The sequence below is a fragment of the Formica exsecta genome, unplaced genomic scaffold (assembly GCF_003651465.1).
Source record: "Formica exsecta isolate Colony F162 unplaced genomic scaffold, ASM365146v1 scaffold735, whole genome shotgun sequence".
NCBI classification, from domain to species: Eukaryota; Metazoa; Arthropoda; class Insecta; order Hymenoptera; family Formicidae; genus Formica; species Formica exsecta.
In genome coordinates, this window is record NW_021853501.1 from 90,135 (window position 1) to 113,809 (window position 23,675).

Below are 23,675 nucleotides of genomic sequence, written 5' to 3' on the forward strand. Positions count from 1 at the left end.
ATCAATACCCATTTTTATATTTTTCTCATATTTCAATAATCAAATAACATTCTTCCTGTTACATTGCGATATATTTTTGCTTTTGTGTAGATGCACATCCTGTCGAAATAGCAAGTGAATCAGCAGTGACTCGTATGACAATCGAATCTACTAATGAAAAGTCAGGGAAATTCGGTGAAATAAAATATTCGGAAATAAAACGATTGAAAAGCATGTAAAAAAATTAGATCGCATAAGTAAACATAATTCTATACATTTTGTTTACACGATTACATACAATTTTTTTGTACAATTTGTTTTTGTTTTTTTTACAAAATTCTGATTTTTTGTCTCATCTCGAATCGAATGGAATACGTTTCTCGGGCGTCAAAGTTGCATTCCGCTTAATCTCTTCGACACGATGCTTTTTATTTTTCCTTTTCGTTCCGATCTACCTTTTTCGCCCTCCTGTAACACTCAATCTTCTCAGGTCGAAGCACTCACTCGTTCGTGCGACCAAGCTGCGACACGACGACGCGCAATGGAGAGGGGGAGAGGATGGAGAGGGAAGAGAGAGAAGGCGCATATTTTTTCCGCGACTAAGCCGTAAATCTCTCAGTCACGAGTCACGTCCGCGACTTGGCACTGAAGGGAGAGAAAGAGAGAGAGAGCTATGCGACGACGTAGGACGACCTCGGCCCGGTCATCTTGTCGCATCAAAATAGGCCGAGCTTGGTCCGCAGGAACTCCTTAATCGGAACGTAGTATTGGCTCCTTAAGGCCACCATTTCTGGCGTTTTACGCAGGCTATTGAACAGCGTTGTGTCCGTCTCAAACACCAAAACCGTCACGATAAACAGCACTGTGATCGTGAGCATGAATGCCGGTATAAAGAGCCTGATCACATGCAGGCTCTTGTGTCTGAGTTTACCGCTCGCCGCGCGCCGAACGCCCTGGTGATGTTGCTGCTGATGGTACTGCTGTTGTTGGAGACAGAGCTTGGAGTTCTGTAGCTTCTGCATCTTCGGTACCGGCGTGACCGAACGGCTGTGTGGCTTGCCGGACGCGTCCAGCAGCTGGCTCTCCGACGACGAGTGGTCGAAGGAGTCCCTGAAGTAATAATCGTTCGCCTCGCCCTCATGTTGACCGACTGAAACAGAAAGGATGCGATCGATGCTATTGAATGGTTGCGTCAGTGAACGAGTTGCGTAAGAGACGTTACAGGTGCGGTTTTGCTCCGAGATTGATTAAAACCGCGTTCATGAGGCGAGATTGTTCACGATATATAATTAATTCTGTGTATGTGTACATATGTGCAATAATCTTTTCATTTATTATAACATTCTATTATTGAACATTTCGTTATTTTATTCAAACTGCGATTTCATTGAAAGAAATGAACAAAAACATATTATATCGCGAGCGATGGCACACTCAGATAAAAGTTAGATTGCGACATAAGACATAAATCGTCAATTTCCACAAACAGAGGAAACTTCGCAGAGGAGATCGAGCAGATGACTGTTTGACATAAATTCACATATATGCGTGCACTCTCGTAATCATCTCGTAGTGAGATTGATATTTGACGTTCAATACGACCATCATTCTTGTCGATAGACTATATGATCAATAGAGATTTTCGCTAGAATTTCGTACAATCTATCTAAGACAATCGAAAGTGATCGGTTATCCGATAGCCAATCGACAAACAACGATCTAGTTCGCAAAATATCTCGCGGAACTATTATAGGGGCGATATTATCGACTTTTATTAAACGTAACAGGCGCAAGCCCATGCAGATCGCAGTGTCGGAAGCGTAACATAAAGGAAAACAAAAGTGGAAACACAAAGCAGGATCCAACAACGACGTACACGCAAGGTATAGGAGAGAAGATGCTGAGCGAACTGAGACAGAGGAAGAGGAGATAAAATACGTTCTCTTTCATCGTCCTAGGATCTCTCGGGGCGCTCTTACCTGCTGCCTTCTGTCGATCGAATCCGTTCGACAGAACCGACCTGATGGCCAGATTCGCGCAACCGTTGGCGGTCTTCGTCGTCGTCGTCGTCGATCCGCGGCCGTCGAGCTCGCTTACCTCTACGCGCGTTTTTTTACCATCGCGTGCGGGGCTCTTTTTGATCGGGATGCGTCCATTGGCGCTCGCCGGCGCCTTGGAGCTCTTGATTATCAGCGCGGTCGATCGCACCACCTTCGGGCTCCGCTCGTTAATTAGGGCGTTAATGCGCTGCCGCACGACGTGCTCGATGTCGCGACCCGCCAGCTCCTCCGAGCCTATCACTATTTTCTGACTGTACAACGGTTGCGGTCGGTTCAGCGTGCTCTTGGGAAATTTCAGTTTGGCTTTCGCACGGTTTGTGGTGGTGGTGTTGGAGGTGGTGGTTGTGGTAGTAGTGGTGGTAGTGATGGTAGTAGTAGACGTGTGGGTGGCACTCGCATGCGTATCATTTTCGTCTACGGCTAAAAAAAAGAAAAGAGGAAAACAAATCAACCGAGGGTCTAAAAAAAGCCAAAGAAGCGGCGGCGATCGTAAAAAAGGGGGCTGCGCAAACGAACGTCGTCGATGTACGTCATCGACTTGTCTTGAAATTTAATGAGCAATGCAAATGGACGATAATTCTATTTACTTGACTTGGCTTGGAGTATGAGCTCCGCTTTTTGAGAAAGAACGAATGTATGTCAGCTTCGCAATTCTCTAATCACCTCTCTCGATATAAAAGTATAATATAAAATTACTTAATCTCAGATGGACGAAAGCATCAAAAAACATGATTTCGCTTCCTGAAGAAGAGCATACGCTAATGCCGTTATTACACTTTTTATTTCATGCACTAATTTCTATGAAAAACAATTTTCTTACAAAGCTATCTCCTCAACAATTACCGATCCGAGATTGTCCGCGATATTATATCTATCTAAAAATACATTTCTCTTTTGTAAGATTTGAGGTGAGCTTCAAATATTAACAGAGATCAATGTATTGGCTGCGTTAACTTTCGTGTACACATGCGTCACGGCGATGGGCTCGGCGATGGGCCGGGGGAGCTGAACGAGATTAGGAGATCCAACATTTCGAACTGCAGAGAGAGAGAGAGAGAGAGAGAGAGAGAGAGAGAGAGAGAACATGCGTCAGGCTCGGCGATGGGCCGGGGGAGCTGAACGAGATTAGGAGATCCAACATTTCGAACTGCAGAGAGAGAGAGAGAGAGAGAGAGAGAGAGAGAGAGAGAGAGAGAACGAGGGAATGAGGAGAAAAGAGGCGAGAGAGACACACGGCCGTCAACTAACCGTTGTTTCTCCTGGCGTGAATCTCTTGGTCCTCGGATACAGTCTCCAGAAGGGGCAAGGTATTGTCTGGACAGTAGGGCGAACTGAGGACCCCCGCACCGCCCTCCAACATCCCGGTGCCGTCCAGGCCCGCGCTGTGACAGCTACGCGGTAGGCTGGAGTATCCTGAAAACGCGTGAAAGGAGAAGAAATAGCTATCGTGCGTTATTCGTACCTGAAAATATCGCGTTCATCGACATCAGCGAACTCGACGATCGTTTAATGATTTATATGTCCTTGTCATTTTTATCGCGTTGATGCTGCTGTCGCTGCTGCTGTAATTTCACCTTGACAATTACCCCCCCCCCCTCCCCCCTCCCATCCCATGATGACAGGTGCGGTTTTGCTCCGAGATTGATTAAAACCGCGTTCATGAGGCGAGATTGTTCACGATATATAATTAATTCTGTGTATGTGTACATATGTGCAATAATCTTTTCATTTATTATAACATTCTATTATTGAACATTTCGTTATTTTATTCAAACTGCGATTTCATTGAAAGAAATGAACAAAAACATATTATATCGCGAGCGATGGCACACTCAGATAAAAGTTAGATTGCGACATAAGACATAAATCGTCAATTTCCACAAACAGAGGAAACTTCGCAGAGGAGATCGAGCAGATGACTGTTTGACATAAATTCACATATATGCGTGCACTCTCGTAATCATCTCGTAGTGAGATTGATATTTGACGTTCAATACGACCATCATTCTTGTCGATAGACTATATGATCAATAGAGATTTTCGCTAGAATTTCGTACAATCTATCTAAGACAATCGAAAGTGATCGGTTATCCGATAGCCAATCGACAAACAACGATCTAGTTCGCAAAATATCTCGCGGAACTATTATAGGGGCGATATTATCGACTTTTATTAAACGTAACAGGCGCAAGCCCATGCAGATCGCAGTGTCGGAAGCGTAACATAAAGGAAAACAAAAGTGGAAACACAAAGCAGGATCCAACAACGACGTACACGCAAGGTATAGGAGAGAAGATGCTGAGCGAACTGAGACAGAGGAAGAGGAGATAAAATACGTTCTCTTTCATCGTCCTAGGATCTCTCGGGGCGCTCTTACCTGCTGCCTTCTGTCGATCGAATCCGTTCGACAGAACCGACCTGATGGCCAGATTCGCGCAACCGTTGGCGGTCTTCGTCGTCGTCGTCGTCGATCCGCGGCCGTCGAGCTCGCTTACCTCTACGCGCGTTTTTTTACCATCGCGTGCGGGGCTCTTTTTGATCGGGATGCGTCCATTGGCGCTCGCCGGCGCCTTGGAGCTCTTGATTATCAGCGCGGTCGATCGCACCACCTTCGGGCTCCGCTCGTTAATTAGGGCGTTAATGCGCTGCCGCACGACGTGCTCGATGTCGCGACCCGCCAGCTCCTCCGAGCCTATCACTATTTTCTGACTGTACAACGGTTGCGGTCGGTTCAGCGTGCTCTTGGGAAATTTCAGTTTGGCTTTCGCACGGTTTGTGGTGGTGGTGTTGGAGGTGGTGGTTGTGGTAGTAGTGGTGGTAGTGATGGTAGTAGTAGACGTGTGGGTGGCACTCGCATGCGTATCATTTTCGTCTACGGCTAAAAAAAAGAAAAGAGGAAAACAAATCAACCGAGGGTCTAAAAAAAGCCAAAGAAGCGGCGGCGATCGTAAAAAAGGGGGCTGCGCAAACGAACGTCGTCGATGTACGTCATCGACTTGTCTTGAAATTTAATGAGCAATGCAAATGGACGATAATTCTATTTACTTGACTTGGCTTGGAGTATGAGCTCCGCTTTTTGAGAAAGAACGAATGTATGTCAGCTTCGCAATTCTCTAATCACCTCTCTCGATATAAAAGTATAATATAAAATTACTTAATCTCAGATGGACGAAAGCATCAAAAAACATGATTTCGCTTCCTGAAGAAGAGCATACGCTAATGCCGTTATTACACTTTTTATTTCATGCACTAATTTCTATGAAAAACAATTTTCTTACAAAGCTATCTCCTCAACAATTACCGATCCGAGATTGTCCGCGATATTATATCTATCTAAAAATACATTTCTCTTTTGTAAGATTTGAGGTGAGCTTCAAATATTAACAGAGATCAATGTATTGGCTGCGTTAACTTTCGTGTACACATGCGTCACGGCGATGGGCTCGGCGATGGGCCGGGGGAGCTGAACGAGATTAGGAGATCCAACATTTCGAACTGCAGAGAGAGAGAGAGAGAGAGAGAGAGAGAGAGAGAGAGAGAGAGAACGAGGGAATGAGGAGAAAAGAGGCGAGAGAGACACACGGCCGTCAACTAACCGTTGTTTCTCCTGGCGTGAATCTCTTGGTCCTCGGATACAGTCTCCAGAAGGGGCAAGGTATTGTCTGGACAGTAGGGCGAACTGAGGACCCCCGCACCGCCCTCCAACATCCCGGTGCCGTCCAGGCCCGCGCTGTGACAGCTACGCGGTAGGCTGGAGTATCCTGAAAACGCGTGAAAGGAGAAGAAATAGCTATCGTGCGTTATTCGTACCTGAAAATATCGCGTTCATCGACATCAGCGAACTCGACGATCGTTTAATGATTTATATGTCCTTGTCATTTTTATCGCGTTGATGCTGCTGTCGCTGCTGCTGTAATTTCACCTTGACAATTACCCCCCCCCCCCCCCCCCCCCCCCCCCTCCCCCCTCCCATCCCATGATGATCCTGGTAAACTTCCTACCAATTTCCGTTGAAAAGCAACGTTGTTTCTCTTTCGTTTAACGCCCAAAATAGAAAATAGTAAAATTACATGACGATATAAAAAAAGAAACTGCTCACGTATTTCGACGAGGTCCTGGCTCGGCGTGCTGGGAGTAGCCGGTACACTGCTGGCCTTCCTTCTCAGACACGTTGTCTGGCAGCGTTGAATCGGCGGTTCCTCCTTCCGGAGCGGTCCAACTTCTTCCAAGACCTCCCTCTCCGTTCTTCCGGTATACTTGAACTTGTAACCCCAAGAAAAGATGGAGCCGCCGCTCACCACCGGCGCGTCCGACGCTTTTGGCAAGCTGAGGATAAATCCAATCGTCGCGTTAAATTATTCGTGTAATACCGTTCTCTAATATTCTAGATTCTACAAAAATATAGAAAAGCGTATGCCGGGCTTAGAGATTTAAAAAATCGAGTTTTTTAAAACTGAGGTAAAAAACTAAGTAAAAATCGCGTCGAGACCTTTTTTTAGCTCATTAACGTTGATTCGAAATGAGCGCGTGGTACGCGTATATCAGACGCTTATTTTCATAAGAGCGTAAAAGTTGGAGAATTTTTAGAATCTAGGATAATCTGGAAATGTGTACACTTATTGACATTTAATATATAAAAAAATATTCTGGCATAAATACATATATATTCAGATGTAGATGTGTGTGTATGAAATTAATTGAATTTTGTTTCGATTAAGTAGAGCATATCAAACGCACGAGCTACTTTTCTTTTTAATTTTTACATTAAAAGATTGTGACATATAGAAAATTTTAATAACTTGTCTCTAATCAAATTTTTGTTTACGATAGCTATTCTTTCTATATTTATAAACCATCCGACATTTTCGATAGTGCACTAAACTTTTCTTTCTTTAACATATAAGCAAAAAATTACTGTCTCTTGTAAGTAGAGATTAAAATAACCGAGTTTTTTAAATATGGGGTAAGAAATTAAGTAAAAAAATCGGTATTTTTGGGTAACAAAATGTTTTTTTGAAAGATAGTGCCAGTTTTCTTCGAACAAAAGATGGTATAGGAATTAAATTAATTTTGTTTACTGGGTGAGTAACCAATTTCATTCAATGGATGTGGTTGAGTTGATTACTACTTCGCATTTGTTTAATCAATTAAATTCAAATATTTTAAAATAGGTTAATTTTGATTTTTATAATTCAATGGTATTTTTTGATGTTCTTTATTTTTAAAGTTTCATAAAAATTAGAAGAAAACTCTCTCAAACATAGTTAAACCGTTGTTATTTTTGTTATTTCGTGGACCAGGAATGAGAATAACATAGGACACGAAATCTGATATTTAATTTTAGTAAATTTAATACTCATTTTTCAAAGCCGTGTATCAAAGGTTAATAAATAAACATCAAAATTAGATTTTTGCTATAAATTTTTGAAAATAGCCATTCTGGATAATTAATGGGATAAAAAACAATTTTTTATCCAAAGTTTATGTTTTTTTTTTACTATTCTTTTAATCTCTAGTCGTCTAGTTGTATATACTCGCATCGATAAGTAGCAATTCCGCTTAATAAGTATTTCCGCCGTCCATCGGAGCTCGCAGTAGAAGGGAGCATAAAATTTGGCCGCGGCGATAAACCGTGCACGTAAGTGCCAGCAATATTTTTCAGGGAGCGGAATGCATCTTTTACACACCCGAGAGTCACTTTTACGATCCAATTACTTATCTCCGAAAATTTTGGAAAAGTTTCACGTACGGTTGGTACAGTGAAAAGCGCGCTTATTCGTCCGTAAAAATATTTCGCCAACTTAATATCTAAAATTAAACACCTACACATGATTAAATTTTCGCGAAAAAAAAAGATCGCATCTTCTGTATTAAAAAATCTGTCTCTAAAATTTCACGTAACGATCGTGCTGTACTATACGCAGTGTCGTATAAGAAAACCAAAAGAGTCGGGAATAAAATTTGACTAGACAAGAAACTCTTTTTCTCGATACATATATTCAAATAACTATGTGTGCGTCCTGTTTTCTTCTGAAAGTTACGTAAACGAATAAAAGCTTTCTTGTAGACAGCAGAAAAGCGTGCGATGCAAAACAGAATGGTGCCATCTCTCATACGTGCCATTAGGGAACACATATAATAGGTGTACTTACGTAAAAAACAGCATCTGCTCAATGGCGCACCTCCACACGTGACGACAATTTGTTGCTGTGGGACACTTGAATCCGACGAGATGCTTTTTCTGAAAATTGCAAAAATATGAAAATGAATCGAAAAGTATCTTATATATCTTCGGAAAATCGTTTTACGTTTTGTCAATAGGATCATTAAAATCGATTTCTCCTCTCTATTCGATGATATGTATTTTTTTAACTTTTTAAAATATTAAATTTTATATTAATTAAATTTCGAATTAAAATTCAATAAATTTAGTCGCTCTCTACACTCACCTTCGTCCTTACGTCCTGAGCGGGCATAGTAGAGAGAAATAATAGGATTACTTAACTTATAATTATTAAAGTATCTGACGTTACGTGCGCTTATCGCACGCACATGCTGCACGCGAGCGAGACATGCACGAATAAGCATTTTTTCGTGCAACATAGTACTACTGTACAACGCTCGTAATCAGGAATCATAAATAAAATAGTTTTTTTCAAGATTCAAACACATTTCTTCAAGTTACATAATACATACTGTCAAGTATATACAGGGTGTCCCAGACCTATCGCATCACCTGCTAATCGCAGATTCTTGAGATCATTTTAAGATGATTTTTCCTCAGCAAAAATGTCGAAACATCAATAATTTCCGTATTATAAGTAATTCAAAAGAGAGGGCTTTTTGCAAATTGAACTTTATGGAGAGTTAAAAGATCACAGTTTGCTTTAATAGAGAAAGAGAGAAAGAATTATAATTTAAGGCTTATTTACAAAGATATATGATGGAAAAATTGGAAACTTGCAAAAAATAATGACCTCTCTCGACATTTTCGCTGAGGAAAATCATCTCCAAATGATCTCAAGAATCTGCTATTAGTAGGTGGTGCGGTAGGTCTGGGACACCCTGTATATTCTCGACGATATGACGCATCTTTTAATTTCAATGATTAAAGCACATACGGAACGAAATGTATTTATATAATTGCATTCGTAATAAATTATCCATTTTTAATTGCCATTGAGTATATCGACATTTGACGAATCATCCTGACTGGCAATATGCAAATTCGCGTTCGCTTACCTCGTTTATCGTCACATGCACGATAAACATTTTCCCTTCAAAGTTGATCTTTTGAACTTCCGACCAGCGGAAATGTTGTACCTTCCGTGAGTCTTGAAACGTCAAGATCCCGCAGTGGTTAATGCCCAGGTGGAGCTGTGTACCCTTGTCAGGATCCTGTGTATATAAGTGTAATGCGAATATATTTACCAGAATATCAAATTTTAACGCGATCACAGAAAGACGTTCGCGCAGAAAAATGATATAAAAGTAGAATTTCAAAAATTTCTGTTCGGTTAATATATTTTCTGATTTAATCTCTTTTGACTTACATCATTAAAATTTAAAGCATGGCATAAAAAATGATTCAATTAGAATACTTGAACAAGTTAATTAATAAGTAATTGGAAAAAAAAAAAAAATTTATTGGATAAAAACACAGATGAAATATACATAAAATTAATACATAAAAATTTCATTACATTTCATGTAATCTTATTTAATTCTATTTAGTTGTACTTGTGTGTTATTCAGATCAGTTTTTTTCTCCATAGATCTTTCTTTTTTATTTGTTATACAATTAATTTGCAAACTTGTCGCGAATTGTGACATTTAATAACGTATCCTTGTTCGGTACATAAAACAGAGGACAATTTGTGAGGCGAGCGATATTCTTTCTCAAGTCGATGAAAATATCGTCGTGTCGTAAAAATGACATTTTCCCTTAAACGGAAGACGGTCGCGACTGTGTGCGGACCGTGATTATTTCACAGCGAGAATGTCACTGTCCAGGCAGGAAGTAAAAAACCAATAAACGACAGATGCTACCCGCGCTTCGTCGCAACAAAAATGCAATGAATGCATCGTGACGAATAATAGCGGAATGTTTTTCTCGCAAAGCGATTTGAAACGCGAGATTATTAGTTCGTCGCGAGTCGTAGCTTTATTTGTCAGCAAGAGTGTTCCGACCGAGATAACGGTTAGGGTTTCAATGGGCGGATCGATCGAACCGAATACATTAATTAAACAATGGCGTGCATAAGCATCAGCATTGAAAGATGATAGAATTAAGGAATCGTTCAGAACTCTTCCTTTTGTCGTCAGGATACCTTTGCGTAGAGATTATTCTTACGTGTTGATAAAAACAATGCGAGATGTTACATAAAGTGTATTGTGGATACCTATAGTTTTTACTTGCGTTCACTTCTCGATTTCTATTGATCAAGCAGGAATCAGTAACGAGCGAAGGAATCTTCAACTAGGTTGTCAACAGGGTATAATAGACGCGCTCTCGAGAAAACCGCGCGCAAGGATTGTTCCTCGTTTGAATATCAATGAAGGCTGCTGCATATCCCATAATGGAGGAAATGTCAATAATAGAATATTGGCTTTATCTTCGAAAACATTTTCCATCTTATCGAATCATTAAATGAGAAATGGAGTCCATGTGAATGATTCTATACAGGGTGTCCCAGAATTAAACTGACAAACTTCAGGTGGTTATAAGGGACACCAAAACAAGCTAATTTTGCCAATAAACCGTTGTCCGCAAATTAGCCATTTTGTCACTAGAAAATCAAAGACTAAAGCCCGTATCAGACTACGCATTGAAGATTGAGATTGAGGATTGAAGATTGAAATTTGACCAATCAGGACAAAGAAATTTTAAATTTCCTTGTCCTGATTGGTCAATTTGACCAATCAGGACAAAGAAAAAATTTGAGTTTTTGTCCTTATTAGTCAAATTTCAATCTTTAATCTTCAATCTTCAATTTTCAATGCGTAGTCTGATACGGGCATAAGGATAACTTTTTAAGCGCATTGGATAGCTAATTTCTAGAGACTTAAGAAATTTTCTATTTTGCAGCCAAGTATGCTTAAAAAATTTGTCGTATGACAAATGTAATATTATCCTAACAAGGAAATCTCGCGAACCCAAAAATTCTGATTTTGATGAAACTTTATACACATGTAGGGATGGTAAATCAAAGACTTGAGAATCAAAGACTAAGGATAATATTACATTTGTCGTACGATAAACTTTTTAAACGCATTGATTAGCTAATTTCTAGAGACTTAAGAAATTTCCTATTTTGCAGCCAATCAGTATGCTTAAAAAATTTGTCGTACTACAAATGTAATATTACCTTGAGGGTAAAAGTTTGTCGGACAACAAATTTTTTAAGCGCATTGATTAGCTAATTTCTAGAAACTCAAGAAAGTTTCTATTTTGCAGCCAATCAATATACTTAAAAAGTTTGTCGTACGACAAATGTAATATCGGCCTAACAAGGGAATATCGCGAACCCAAAAATTCTGATTTCGATAAAACTTTACATTCATATAGGAGAGGAGGGGGAATTTAGATATTTCCAGTTGTAGCCCAAAGACGATTCTAAAGGGTGAAATCACCCTTCATATGTAGAGCGGCTTTTTGCTTTTCTCGATATATCTCGAAAATTATTCGAGATATCAAAAAATGTTTTATACAAAAGTTTCATGATAAAAATACCTCTATTTAACCACATTAATAAAATTTCGAAAAAATTTTTTTCAAAGATTTTTGCCTTTGTTAGTCTTTAATTCTCTAGTGCCAAAACGGATCTTTAAGTCCGTTCTATAATAAATCGTATATAGTTAGTCGTAAGCACCAACTATAGTCGATTATTCCGAGAATATTCTTGGAATAATCGACTGTGATTGATCAATTTGTTTACGACTAACGACATATGATTTATTGTAGAACGAGCCTTAGCGGACACGGATTTATTGACAAAATTGGCTTGTTTTGGTATCCTTTATAACCATCTGAAATTCGTCGGTCTAATTCTGGGACACTCTGTATACATTGAAATTAAATGCTAAACTAGTGAGAATTAAAATCGATGTATCTATATATTCCGGCATTGGCTTGCATTTGATAATATCCGTAATGTCTCTGCAATGACGTTTATATAAAATCGTATTGTTCATGTTTTTCAGATAAAATAATAATGCAATAACGCTTGTGTGATATTTGTGATAATTATGTATAACGTTATTTTATATGTGTTATTTTATATGTGATGTTTTAGTTATTGTATAATTATAATGTGTGTGTGCTGGATGTATATAGTTTAGATATGTGTTTGTAACAAAATGGCAAAATGTCGCATGTATCCTGATGAAATGAAAGGGAGAAAGCCGCCGATTTATGAAACGAACATAAAGCACGATCGTTCTCTGCGCGAAAAAGATAAACTGGTTATAAACTCTTATCGACGTAAGCGAGATGTATGACTTTTATCCGTGTTACATGGCTATATTGTGTCATGATTTTTATCGACAAGTTTACCAATCGATCTCAAAACTCGCGATTGCGACGAAGCCTCGTTATTTTTGCGATCTCTATTTTAATAAGAATGAGACAAACAATATAAACAAATAATATAAATAACAATATAAAAGTATTTCGACAGTGGGGGAGGGGATTGACGGCGAACAGTGTATAACGCGTTATTGTTTTGATACGCTATTATGTTGTTATGTGTATATAGTGGCGAAGCTCGAGTGAGAAGGCAACGGCACGAGTCGTTCCGTATATCATCGCATTATCTTCGGAAAAACGTAATTATTCCAAGCAATTATTATAATTTGCGATTAACATTTTATAAACGTATACTGTCTGTTGACAACAAAGTCGTGGCGAATATAAAAAGATAATGCAATTTGTCTGGCCGAGTAAATCGTAATTTCATGTAATCGTAATGTTTTCGATATAAATATCCCTACACTAACAATAAGTTCATCTTGTTAGGGGAACGGAACGAATCATTGTCTAGCAATGTACGTTTTGTGTTAGTTTTAATTCATAAATTGAATAAAGATATTTTTTCACTAATTTAAAATAAAATAACGATTCGTGTGTAACACAAAATTAAATAATAATTTAAAAAATAATCTAAAATCGCATCTCTTGTTAAACAAATATAAATCAATAAAAGACACGATCGCTTTTCGTTGCATCAATTTGCGAATGAATCCCCTTGCTTGTTTAGATTTTCGAAATTTACATGTGAACGCCATTTGTAAAAAATCGTGCAAAGAGTAATATTGATATACATGTCTCACCGCTATCGGTCGAAAAAGTTGCGTGCATGATTTCGTCAAAGGACAATACGTATGTCGTTAATGGATTTAATTATATCGCCGGAAATAAAGAAGGGCGTCATTAGCATCACGAAAGGGAACGAGGGAATGTAAACTTGCCAAAATTGGTCACGCTATCAACCCGTTAACAATGTTCAAGTTCGTTCCAGGACATTGTTCGTTCATATTATTGTTGGTCACGATTACTACGAGATGATATTCGGATATTTCTATTTTCTCGGGATCCTTCTTTAAGGATATATGTGTCATAGTCAAAACATTGACAAGCATGAAAATTTCGTAGACTGTTCTACTATTTTTTTTTAGTATATATATATGCAAAATTTGAGTACAATTCTCTTAACGGTTCGGAAATTATTTAAATTTAAAGTTAGTATTTATTAATTATAAATTATCATTCCCTATTATATTCGAAAATCTGTTCAATTATATGTACATATTTTCTTTTTTTTTGTATTTGTATAAATTTTTTAACAAAATCTTGATAAAATTTAATAAATAAAAAATTTGGAAAAACAATTCGACAGTTTTCTTTTAAAATTTCAAGACTTGAAACTTTAGAAGAATTATTCCTTTAAGTAGCGTTAAATTTGATTTCGTAAAATTTCAAGAAATATTCGAGAAATTGTTCAATTATATATGGGTTTGTATATATTTTCTTTTTTTTGGTATTTGTATTTTGAATTTTTTAACGAAATCTTGATAAAATTCAATAAGTAAAGATGTGAAAAAACAATTCGATAGTTCTCTCTCAAAATTTCAAGACTTGAAACTTTAGAAGAATTAATCCTTTGAGTATATCGTTAAATTTGATTTCAAGAAATATTCGAGAAATTGTTAATTATATATGGGTTTGTATATATTTTCTTTTTTTGTATTTGTATTTTGAATTTTTTAACGAAATCTTGATAAAATTCAATAAGTAAAAATGTGAAAAAACAATTCGGTAATTCTCTCTAAAAATTTCAAGACTTGATACTTTAGAAGAATTAATCCCTTGAGTATCGTTCTTATGGAAAATCGTGTATTGTAGCACTTATTGACAAATCTGACAAGGAAAAACATTGCTAATGAAATAAAAATTTTCACATATATTAAGAAAACTCTAATAAATATTTATGTAAAACTTGGTTTAAATCCATTTACTTGTATAAAAGTTATTTACTAAAAATTGTAGAAAAATATTTTCTCTCTCTCTCTCTCTCTCTTTCTGCAAATAACTCATTTTTTTTCTTGCAGTTGATTTCAGGAGGTTTTCACGCTCAAACGTTTTTGTCATAAATTAGGAAAAATATCAATTACAACTATTTTCTTTTACGAAGACATTAAAAACCATATTATTTTGTGATACTTTAATTCTTTTTATAATCCGGATTTATTTATTTAATTTTTCAAACAGTTTAAACGTTAGAAACACGTTTTTTTTAAATTTTAACAGTTTTTTTGGTACTATTGTACAATCAAAACACCCTTAAGTTCGAAAATACCGAGTTTCACGAGATTCTGCACTAGAAACTTTCCGCTAGTCTTAAGTAGATTGAAATGAAAGTGAATCAAGAAACGAGTTTTCGAATGGAAAATTCTTGGACGCCGTTCGTTCACTGTCGCTAGGAAAACATGTAAGAGATAAGGAAAATTACCTTGACCGGATGTGGATCGACCGCGTACGTGTCCAATTGCGAGGCTATCCTAAGGAAATAGTTTTCCGCCTGTTCCGGTGTGAAGCCTTTTAGCTGACCCTGATGTATCTCCATCGCCTTCTCCTCGATCGTCGGAGTCTGCGTCTTCAGCAATTTGTACTCGGAGATATAATTCCCTTCGTGAATCTCGGGATCGTAATCTCCCAGTTCGCCTGAAAGAGTTCCGAGACAGAAAAGTCGTTCCGTTAGTTGGAGCCGCAGGCAAGATAATGTCGATCGTTACAAAATTATCAACCGCGCGTTCTCGCGTGCACCTTCTGTTTATCAGCTTTATTTTTATCAATCGAAGTCTCTAAAGACTGTAATTGTATGAATTGTAGATTTCCTGAGTCTAAAAACACTTCCCGTGTATTTGTCGATTTCGACAAGAAAGTAGACGTTTTACGAGCACAATTATCGAGTACACTGACGGTAGACGGTTTGATAAATGAACGGCACTCATCGCGAGTATTATTCAATAGCAACAGGGAGCGGGTGACTCGGGATAAATCGTTTCACGATTGAGAAACGACCGTTGCTTGAACAGGATGTCAAAGACAAATGACGAGGAAAGCGCGAACAAATCTCTAGAAATATCAAACCCGCGGCAATTTCTTCCTCTTCTCCAATCGATGAGAGAGCCTGCGTAAGAAGAGCTATTCGTTTTATAAAAAGTGCGAGAAATTTGCATGAACAGTGGCTTCTCTTATAAAGAGAAAGCTCATCGATCCTGTTCGGTTACGCAAAAAACAAAAACAAAAAAATTCTCACAAAAACGGTTACCGTCAAGGTCAACAAAAAGATCGGAAGCGAAAAACGAGTGAGTTTTTTGTCGTCAGAGTCACGATATGCTGGGGTTCGCGTTGAAAGGTGAATGATCTAAGGATTGATGGTCGATGACCCAAGTTTTAATACAACGAGTCACGAGTCGGTGGAAAACGATAGATTTCTCAATAATGAAATCGTAAGAGAGGCAAAAGGTTGAATATCTTACTTACGTAAGAGAGAGCATCGACTCCCGGGAGATTTACTCTCCAGACTAACTTCGATCGCAATCTATAAGATTCCATAAATAGACTCTTGCATTTATCTCGTTATAAAGTACGGGAGAGACTAAATTTAACAATATATATTAGGCCAGTCAATTTAAACATAAATAAAAACATTTGTTGGGGTAGTAATGAATTTTGGATGATTCACATAAAGATGGCATCCCTAGTCAAGAATCCGATGAGATCTATTAAAAAGGGAGTCGGGACAAGTCGCCTTCTTGTTTTTTAGGGGGTTGAAAACGGTTTTTGCAGAATATCTTGTTTCCGGTTGATTTTTCGTTAAAAACAGTTATTACCAATCTTATAGAGAAAAAAATTCTTTACAACTTTTGTCTAAAACTTTTTTTGTGCAGTAAATAGTTTCTGAGTTACAGCCGCGTAAAGAGTATAGTTTTAGGAAAATTGTTGAGAACATGCATTTATATGGGAAAATGTTATATTTGGAGCGTTTGTAAATTGAATATGTTATGATTGAATTATGATGTTTTTCGATTATTTCCTTTATTAATAAATAGTAAATAATATTTTTGTTTAATAAAATCATTTTCTCACCATCTTGCGGTAGAGTTGATGGCACGTTTTTTTTAAAGGGGAACGTCATTCCAATCGTATTCGTTTCGATGGTCCGGGTTGTTCGTCATTAAATTCTTCGTTGTAATTATCCTCGTGTACTTCTTTATCTTTCTCTGTTTCATGCAGTACAAGTTCGAAAAATATTGAAGCATCAATGTCTGTCTGAATTTTGTCGTCATTTAGTGCATCTTCTTTTTCGATACCATCTCGTATCTTAATTTGTTGTGGAATATTAATTCGAAGAAGTTTGTTGTTGAATTTACTTTCATCATATCCGAATCCGTATCTATATATTCTATTATCTATAGTTTCATATCCGCGTGCATTCACACACACACACACACACATACACAATCCGGTGACAAATTGTTAGTACTCTGAACCTATTGCTATTATTATTCAATATATAGTTTTCGATATTAGTTCAACGTCACATCAACCGACACGTTCATAGCTCGACCGAACTCGACTAATTTTCTCATTTTCTATCTTCCATATAATAAGCATTTGGAGAAATTTTTAGAAAACTGCACTTTTTACGCGGCTGTAACTTAAAAACTATTTACCGCATGAAAAAAAGTTTTAGACAAAAGTTGTAGAGAATTTTTTTCTCTATAAGATTGATAATAACTGTTTTTAACGAAAAATCAACCGGAAACGAGATATTCTGCAAAAACCGTTTTCAACCCCCTAAAAAACAAGATGGCGGCTTGTCCCGATCTCCTTTTTAATAGATCTCATCGGATTCTTGACTAGGGGCGCCATTTTTATGAATCATCCAAAATTCATTACTACCCCAACAAATGTTTTTATTTGACGATTTTTTGTATATATTGACTGGCCTATATACCAATACGCGTTAAAGGCAATATTAGATTATCGCCAACTTTATCGAAATTAAACACACGACTCGGTACTAAAACAACTTGTTAACGTGATTAATTCACCATAGTTGAACATGAAGTGAGTAAACGCAAAATCATGCAATCATACGTTTTAGCGGAATGGTTCTGCTCGATCGATAGACTACGATCAAGAGTAGGGTGGGTGATACACGATGACCGTGGATAGGTCACTGGAAAGGAAATCCTGAATTATGGGATTTCCGAAGTCGAGATAAAGGAATAAATTGACCGACCGAACGTATGAAATGGAGAGAAGTTGAAACTACGAGCATCGTAGCCGACAAACGTCATACATTATTTATTGATCGCGAATCCAATACTAGATATTTATGTGATCATATTTATCGTTTATCGACAAATTTTTGTTCACAAATTCATGTTTATATTTAAGAGGAGTTCTTTTTTAATTAGTAAGAAAATTAATCTTCTCTGAATTCGCACATAAATCCTTAATAAATATCTTTGACAAATAGAAAATAATATCTTTCAGACGTGCATTGGAAATAAATCAAGGAAATAAATCCAACGATCTCTTTTTTTCTTATAAAAATATAAACGATTCACAAATTACTCGGATAAAGCTTAAGGATTCATATGTCATAAGTCAAAACATTGACAAAAACATGAAAATTTCGCGTAAATTGTTCTATTATTTCTTCTGAATATCTGTGTGCAAAATCTGAGCACAATTTTCTTAGCGGTTTGGAAATTATTTAAATTTATGGAAAATCGCGTATTGTAGCACTTATTGACAAATTTGACAAGGAAAAAACATATTTCCAGCGTGAAAATAAAAATTTTCACATTTATTAAAAAAGCTCTAATAAATATTTGTACAAAACTTGATTTAGATACACTCACTCGTTTAAAAGTGATTTACTAAAACTTATAGAAAAATACTTATTGTAACTCGAAATCTTTCTGTACATTACTCGTTTTTTTTTGTTTCTTGCGGTTGATTTCAGGGGACATTCACGATCAAAAGTTTTTGTCATAAATTAGGAAAAATATTAATTACAACTATTTACTTTTACGAAGAAGTTAAAAACCATATTATTTTATGATACCTTAATTCTTTTTATAATCCGGATTTATTTATTTGATTTGTCAAACAATATAAACATAAGAAATGATTTCTTTTTTTTAAATTTCGACAAACATTCTTAAGAGATTGGCAATTGAATATTATGAATCCTCGTGCCTCGTGTTTTCTCTTTTATCGAGACACTGTGTGACATGGAAAATTAATGAAAGAAACAACAGTATGCAAATTTACTTTGGACGATGCAGGCCACCAGTAGAGATGCCTCGCCAGGAGTGCAACATAAACGCCCGTAAAGGAGGTCCCTCTTGAGCTGCTGGTAAACTTGATACCTGGTGATCTCCTCCTTTAGCCGCAGAGGATCGGGCGGATAGAATTTCACGCGAAAGCAAAGCAAAATCTCGTGCATGTCTGAAACATAGTAACCAGTGGAAAAGACCGGACGTGTCTTCTTTTTACAGACTGATGTCTCTTCGCCTACAAATCATCATACGTGTAAGGAAAGTGCAACGCTCTGATGCAGTTTCCGACACACTTCTTAATGATTTCTCTATATAATTCATGCTTAATACGCGAAATATTTCTCGCATAATTGTCGCGCATCACAAAATTCTTTGAATACAAACGCATGCTAAATTTAAATTTAAATTATAATTAAATTATAATTAAATTATAATTAAACCTAAATTTAAATTTAAAAAATTTAGATTTATGTCTCGAAATTGTCATCGCACCTTAGCTTGCGTCGAAACGCAATCTAATGTAATTTTATAATTATAATTATAATCATTTTAATTTTAATTCTGCTACGTTACAATTACAGCATTCGCGCACTGAGAAAAAAAAGTTGTTAACTTGACTAAATGCGTTCAACTGATTATCATTTTTTTAATTGAAATATTTAAGTACTTAAGTCAAATACGTCATGTTAGATTTAATATGTCATATTTAATTTAAATACTTAAATATTTCAATTAAAGAAATAATAATTAGTTGAACGCATTTAGTCAAGTTAACAACTTTTTTTTCTCAGTGCGACAATGAATTGTTTTTGACAGACCAATAAATATATCATATCAATCTCCTCTCTTTTTTCAGAGAACACACATGCAAGCTTTTATCTCGCGCGAATTCGTGATTATCGCGTTACACGCATCTCGCGAGAAAACACGAGCGCGGTGTTGTGTAAGCATTAGCAAGTACAATATTTCATGTTAAACGTGGAACAACCGGGAAATATACACGAACGGGTCGCGATGCAAATCGGTCTTTACACTACGGCGATAATGTAACGTTGCTGCCTCCATAGTGCAAGGTCATGATGTCACTCGATACGCTATCATTACGGCTCGTTGCCTTCGATAGGCGACTATTCGCGAGCCGTCTCGATCTCTATGGCAAAATACATATGTCAATATCGAGTAAGTGGAACGAGATTGCATACTTAATCGCGGATGCTCGACTTTATATCACGATATTAACGCAAAGCTGCAAACGTGTGTAATAAGCAGGATTGCAGATTTCAAAATTACGTCTGCATGATTTGTTTATGTCTACATGGTGTTTACATGGATTTTTTTCATAGACAATGTAAACTATGTAAGCTTTATAAATTAGCTGTCAGAATGCAAAAAAAGAGAATGATTTCGTCCTCTGTCATTAACCTTTGGCTGTTTCTGTTTGTAATTATGTTTCAAGTATGGAACATAAAGAACGAAATATAAAGAAAGTCTTTGACAAACCATATTCCATAGATTATTCATTGTTGACATAGATGACATGTTACACATAGTTTACATTGTTTACGCGTAGACGTAGACTATTATAGTTTACGAATAAATGCCCAACCCTGGTAATAAGCGTTTCTAAATTAGACATCACGGAAATATCGACGTTAGATATCGTTCAGTCTGTACGAGGTATCTGTCAAGATCAACAGGTATGCGCTACAAAGACGCTCATTTACGGTCCACGAATATTTCTCCGGATTCACATACAATACGGATTCTTCGGAGATTCGAGTCTATTCAAAATTCCACCGTAAAGAAAAATTCCCCTCTCCCCTTCCCCTTCCCGTCTCCGTCTAATTCCCCTCCCGTGTGTGCGAGCGCAGGAATATCCTCTTTCCCACGCGAGGATTCGATCTCTATCCGGATCGAGATCCGGAGTCCTCTTTTTCGAGATGAGAAAAGGGAAGGACAGGAAAACTCTAACGCTTTCGGACACAGAGAGGTTAGGTTGACGAGAATCTGGTTGACTCCAGATTGACGAGAATAGGCCAGCGGGTCGCTTGAAACTTTCATATGACATCGACTCGACGTAATTGGGTGCGGGAGGAAAGAGGCACGACGATCGAAGCCTTGGTCACAGCTGTTCGTTGATACCTGCGTTTTATGCGACACACACACACACACACACAGGCAACATTACTATATAGCCGTCGACTATATAAGATTATGGTTTCTGCGATAGCGAGGGATCTTCTCGGATCCCATTCGACAAAATTGCCCGCGAGCGTAATAAGAGCGTCCGCAACGAACGTTGATTTTTGTCTACTTCCTCGAATTACGTATACATCCGTTGCGTCGTTAATTGCATATCGTGCGACGAACAGGTAGGTAGATCGAGAATGAAATGACTACTCGAGCAATTCGCCCCGCGGGAAATAAACGTTTATACGCGTTACCTCGGGAAGGAACAAATTATGGAGAGCGATGAAGTTTTTTCCGAAAAAAGAAAAATTCTTTGCGAGAAGATAATATAATAAATAAAGTCTAGCTTTATTGAAAAATTGTATTCTCCGCGATGTCGAATAATACCAACCTCTCACTTGCTTGATCGCTGTTTTCGCTACGTCCAACCAATGCTGCAAAAAAGAGAAATACTCGAATATATTATTATATTATTAATATATTATTATATATAACATAGATGAATAGTAAATTCTCAAAATGATTTTAAATATGCCATTATGTATAATTAAAAATTCTTTTTATTTATTCATTTGCAAATTATCAAGCAATTAGCTTAGCGAATCGCTCGCATAGTGTTTGATAAATGTTCGTGTATTTAGACGATTATTTTCTCTCCAATCATAACGTGTATAAATTCAAGACGCTTTAATCGTTATTTCGCCTTCCGCTTATTTACTCGGCATCGTTAAAATAACATACCATGACAGCCAATTCGCATAAATATTAGTGGGATAAAAAAAAGCAAGATGCGAAACACAAAGTAATTTATAAAACGAGTTTCTGATGATACTATCGTAACAATCCATATTCGCTCGTGGACATCGGGAGGTATTTATCGTTGGAAATTACACTGACGAGGGTACGCATCTGTTCTAATAACGTTCAGCAAGCTCGTTAAAGTGATCGTGACATTGACCGTATCTAAAGTAAAAGCATAAGCTGCCCGTGTTGACAAAGTTTGACGTTATTAGATTCACAAAATGGATCCAAGTTGTTTCATATGTACAGGATGTCCAAAGTTTGTAAAAAAATTCCCTGAGGATTCTCTGATTTTTCAGGTAATTTGTTCAAAATTCCAGGTAAAATTAGAAAATTTTTAGATGGAACTTTTGAAAATAAGTTTTTTTTGTGTGTGCGTTTTCTAATGCTTTCACTCATACAAAGGAAAAATAAACCACTTAAATTTTAAATATTAAATTTTAAAATGTACTGAAAAATACTGAATAACTTTTTTAAAATAAGCATTTTTCATTTACATAATATTTTCATTTTATCATTAATTGTAAGAATTATAATAAAAAATGTGCACTCAGTATTGTGTATTCAGTATTTTTTTGCTATGACAATGAACATATAATCCAAGAGAAAAATATATATTTATAATATATATGAAACATATAATTCACAATCATTGACCAATCAGATTGCCGATGCTTGCGATATAAGAACAAAATGATTAAAGAGAGAATTTTTGAAAAAATTCCCTGCGTTCGAATAAAATTCCATGAGAATTCCCTGATTTTTCAAGGTAAAAACGAAATCCCTGAGAATTCCAGGTTTTCTATAAAATGTACTGAAAAATACTGAATAACTTTTTTAAAATAAGCATTTTTCATTTACATAATATTTTCATTTTATCATTAATTGTAAGAATTATAATAAAAAATGTGCACTCAGTATTGTGTATTCAGTATTTTTTTGCTATGACAATGAACATATAATCCAAGAGAAAAATATATATTTATAATATATATGAAACATATAATTCACAATCATTGACCAATCAGATTGCCGATGCTTGCGATATAAGAACAAAATGATTAAAGAGAGAATTTTTGAAAAAATTCCCTGCGTTCGAATAAAATTCCATGAGAATTCCCTGATTTTTCAAGGTAAAAACGAAATCCCTGAGAATTCCAGGTTTTCTAGTTTTTTTCTAGAGAGTAGATACCCTGTATGTAGCTTTACTTCGCAATTAACGCGAATATATTGAGGATTGAGCACATTAGTTGTATCGAGTATGTAATATCGGGTCGTCCCATAGACATAGAAATACATGGTCGCGCAATTGTATAGAAGCAAAAGGAGGTAAGCGGTGCAAATGGAAAAATGGTACGCGATAAGCGAGGAAATCAGAGAGTAATCGATACAAATGTCCCACCGTACCATAAATCATATTATTTTACATATTTGCTTACAAAATGTTTATATAAATAATACTAAAAAAAAAAAATAAATTTTATTCACACTAGTATTATATGTAATTTGTTTTACACAATTTGTTTAATAAAATATGAAATATCTAATTAAATCTTTTCCAACAATTTTAAAACGTTACAAGAGATTAAATGTTTGATATATGCGATGCAAACACATAATAAGTGGTTTATCATTTCAACTGGTAAATTCAGCAAAAATTACTAAAATTATTTTTTGAAACATTCTAGCATAAAAACATATCTAGCATAAAAACACATAAAGTCGATACAAGTGTAGGATTTCTTTACATACTTACAAATATATAAGATCGTACAAGATTGA

General features: G+C 36.5%; 1 protein-coding gene across 3 annotated transcripts in view; it reads right to left on the reverse strand.

Moving 5' to 3' along the window:
- Positions 1–302: 302 nt before the first annotated feature.
- LOC115243810 (FERM domain-containing protein 5) overlaps positions 303–23,675 on the reverse strand; it is a 41,511-nt gene continuing 18,138 nt past the window's right edge. Inside the window, exons 3-12 of one of the 3 annotated variants that reach the window (XM_029821049.1) lie at positions 21,484–21,526; positions 18,895–19,071; positions 15,050–15,261; positions 9,282–9,437; positions 8,489–8,503; positions 8,192–8,280; positions 6,139–6,365; positions 5,636–5,800; positions 4,417–4,917; positions 303–1,129 (exon numbers count right to left, since the gene is read on the reverse strand). In XM_029821049.1, coding sequence (XP_029676909.1) covers positions 696–1,129; positions 4,417–4,917; positions 5,636–5,800; positions 6,139–6,365; positions 8,192–8,280; positions 8,489–8,503; positions 9,282–9,437; positions 15,050–15,261; positions 18,895–19,071; positions 21,484–21,526 — 2,019 coding nt within the window. In that variant the 3' untranslated portion in view covers positions 303–695. Of the gene's footprint in view, positions 1,130–4,416; positions 4,918–5,635; positions 5,801–6,138; positions 6,366–8,191; positions 8,281–8,488; positions 8,504–9,281; positions 9,438–15,049; positions 15,262–16,692; positions 16,823–18,894; positions 19,072–21,483; positions 21,527–23,675 lie in introns of those variants that run through there. The other 2 variants (XM_029821050.1, XM_029821051.1) reach the window with 2 other exon arrangements.